Source organism: Arachis duranensis, chromosome 8, assembly GCF_000817695.3.
Source record: "Arachis duranensis cultivar V14167 chromosome 8, aradu.V14167.gnm2.J7QH, whole genome shotgun sequence".
Lineage (NCBI taxonomy): Eukaryota > Viridiplantae > Streptophyta > Magnoliopsida > Fabales > Fabaceae > Arachis > Arachis duranensis.
In genome coordinates this window covers 37244745-37248160 of record NC_029779.3, presented here as the reverse complement: position 1 = coordinate 37248160, position 3416 = coordinate 37244745, and the positions used below count along the sequence as shown (strand labels likewise).

Sequence of the window (3416 nt, the reverse complement as noted above, 5' to 3'; positions counted from 1 at the left end):
ATTATTTGTTTAGGTCGTTACTTTTTTAATTTTAAATTACATTTTCTTAGGTTGTTAGGTATTTAGTTTTTAATATTGTTGAACTAATTATTTACTTTGGTATCGTCTCTAGAAATTTTTAAAAATTATAAATTATTATTTGTTTAGATTGTTATTTTTTAAATTTTAAGTTATTTACTCAAGTTGTTAATTTTTAAATTTTAAGTGATTTGCTTAGGTGTCGTTACTAGAAATTTTTTAAATTTTATCTATAAATTATAAATTATTATTTGTTTAGGTTGTTACTTTTTAAATTTAAGTTATTTGCTTAGGTTGTTTTGTTTAGATTGTTATTTTTTTTAATTTTAAATTATTTACATATTACTCCTTTAAATCATAAATTATTATTATTTGTTTAAGTTGTTACTTTTTAATTTTAAGTTATTTGTTCATAAATAAAAATTTTCAAAAAAATCATAAAAAACAATCAAAATTTATTATTTTTTGTTATCAGTTAGCTATAGTTTAAAAATAAAAAACAAAGTGTATTGTTGAATTACTATACTAAAAGAACTAAACTAATAGAATTGAGTTGATGGCTAAATGATAATAAAAAAATAAATTCTACTAGTCTTTTAATATTTTTTATTTATTTATACATAAATATACAATAGCTGAATTTTTATTTGTACAGAGCATTTTTTTATTCACATTTCTATAGATAAATTCAATTCTTTACATTCTATTCTTAGAAAGCAATCAAATTAATCATAGTGATACAAGAAAAAATAACCTATTTGAGACGCTCAGGAATTTTTAAAAATTATTCTATTCTTGAATTCAATAAAATGTGCTTTGAAGCACTTAATAGGACGTTCAGGGATCTTATGTCAATTATTTGATGGTAAAGTTGTTATTCTAGGAGGTGATTTTAGACAGATACTTCCGGTGATTCTGAAAAAAAATAGACACGATATATTAGTATCTGCTATTAACTCATTCCATCTGTGGTCGTTTTGTAAGATTTTGAAACTGCATACAAACATAAGGCTTCTAATATCTTCTTTAGATCAAGATGAAGGTGAAATGAAGAAATTTACTAATTGGATACTTGATGTTAGAAATGGAAATATTGGTTCTGTTGTTGGGGATGAATCAGAAATTGAAATTTCAGATGATCTATTGATTACAACTACTGATGACCCTCTCTCTTATTTGGTATACTTTGCATATCCAAATTTGTTGCAAAATATGTCAGATTATAGGTATTTTTAGAGTAGGGCAATTCTTGCACCCACGCTTGAGAGTGTTGAGAAGGTAAACGATTTTGTCTTGACAATCTTTTCAGGGATGGAAAAGGAGTATTTGAGTTCTGACACAACATGTCAAGCTGATGAGAATGAAGATGTACAACAAGAGTGGTTTACACCAGAATTCCTAAATGACATCAAATATTCGGGACTACCCAATCACAAGTTGACTTTGAAGCCAGGAGTTGCTGTAATGCTACTGCGAAACATAGACCAGACTTCAGGTTTATGCAACGGGACAAGATTAATAGTTAACGAACTTGGCAGCAACGTAATTAGAGCAACGGTAGTGACCGGTAGAAATATTGAAAATAAAGTGTACATTCCAAGAATGAACTTGATTCCTTTCAGATTCAGGGTTGCCATTTAAGTTCCAACGGAGACAATTTCTATTAACAGTATACTTTGCAATGACCATTAACAAGAGTCAGGGTCAATCATTATCACATGTAGGGCTTTACTTACCAATATTAGTATTCACCCATGGACAACTTTATGTTGCTTTGTCAAGACTTAAGAGTCGCAGTGGCCTCAGGATTTTAATTCTAGACGAAGACGGCAATCCAAAGTCATCAACAACAAATGTCGTGTTCAAAGAAGTTTTTAATAATATTTAGGTAAGAATAATATTATTTTCATTTTAATAGCATGTTATGATTTACACTTTTGTATAAATATATAACTAATTTATCTATAATTCTGTTTTCATATTTGAGATGAAATGTGTAACAAGGAACACAACATCATATGCCAATTGGTTTTCTAATGAAGTTAGTAAGATACTAGGTTGTCGATAAAATTTTATTAGCCTTTTTGATATAAAATTTAGTGTAAAATTGACATACTATTATTACAATTATATATGTTATTATTTTTTTCATGTCTCCCTTCTTATGGTTTAAGAATATTATAGACTTTAAACTCTTTTATTTGCTTTTTACTTTGAATAAAAATAAAACAACATATTCAGTACGTTTATTATAAAACAACATATTCAGTACGTTTATTTAATAATGACGATAATCGTATTATACTAAATTCAAAAAATTTATAATTATAAAATATTATTTTTAATTTAACATGTCAAATTTTGTACATCGCACGAATTTAACACTAGTTTCCATAGATAAATTCAATTCTTTATATTGTATTCTTAGAAAGCAATCAAATTAATCATAGTGATATAAGAAAAAATAACCTTGCTTATTTTGGTCTTTATTTGAGATAGTTGTAGATTCTCTCAACTGAAAGCAAAAGCTTGTGATAGGCAATAAAATTGGTTTGACTTGTATATTATATGGCTTAAGTTGTAGTAATAATTGATTCCTAATTAGACTAGAGACACTCGATTATTATAGTGGTTTTTCATTGGATGCACCTTCTGAGAACCAAAACCATGAATAGTGGATAATACAATACTTGGTTCCCATTTCCTCCGACATACACAATTTGAAGGGCTAATAGAAGAGCACACCAAATCACAAATGCACACGCCATCAATACCGCAACTTCGTTCAAATTAAAAGTGTACATGAAAATTTGAGAACCAATAGATTATCGACTTTACAATAATACTAATGCAATCATGGTTTCTTAGATGCGGTATCTTGCTATAATCTTCTTCCATTTTGATGTCAATGATTAGTGTTACTCTTTTTATGATTACTAATATTGTGCGACTTAGTTGACATTGTAGGTTGGATATATTTAGGATGCGTTCTTAATTGACCGATTCGGATCCTACTAAATATATTCATTGGGAGAAACGAAAAGTTTAAGATTTGAATTGTTGTTGAGAGAAATATTTACATTAATCAATTGTAATTTTAGTACGATTATTAGAGAGAATTTAGATATTCTAAAAGTGAGAAAATTGATAAAATAAAAGATTAATTACAATTGAATTTATAAGTTTGATCATATATGAGTTTTTCTATCTTAATTTAAAAATGATTAATCCCTCACTTGATCATTCTATTAACTTTTTTCATTTTAAATTATTTTAATTGATAATTTTAAGGGTTAGCTCGACACGAAGTTTTTTTTGAGTTTGTGTCTTTTTCATTATTGAGCCTCTCAAGTAAACCAAAAAAAAAAAAGAAAAAAGATCATAATTAAAATTTTTGT

The 3416-nt window shown here is 26.8% G+C and overlaps 1 protein-coding gene across 1 annotated transcript in view; it reads left to right on the top strand.

Moving 5' to 3' along the window:
- Window positions 1–1659, top strand: part of LOC107462515 (uncharacterized) — a 10445-nt gene extending 8786 nt beyond the window's left edge. The window contains exons 2-3 of the mRNA XM_021130204.1: window positions 1003–1197; window positions 1255–1659. Of these exons, the coding sequence (XP_020985863.1) occupies window positions 1003–1197; window positions 1255–1659 (600 nt within the window). The remainder of the gene's footprint in view (window positions 1–1002; window positions 1198–1254) is intronic.
- Window positions 1660–3416: the final 1757 nt, after the last annotated feature.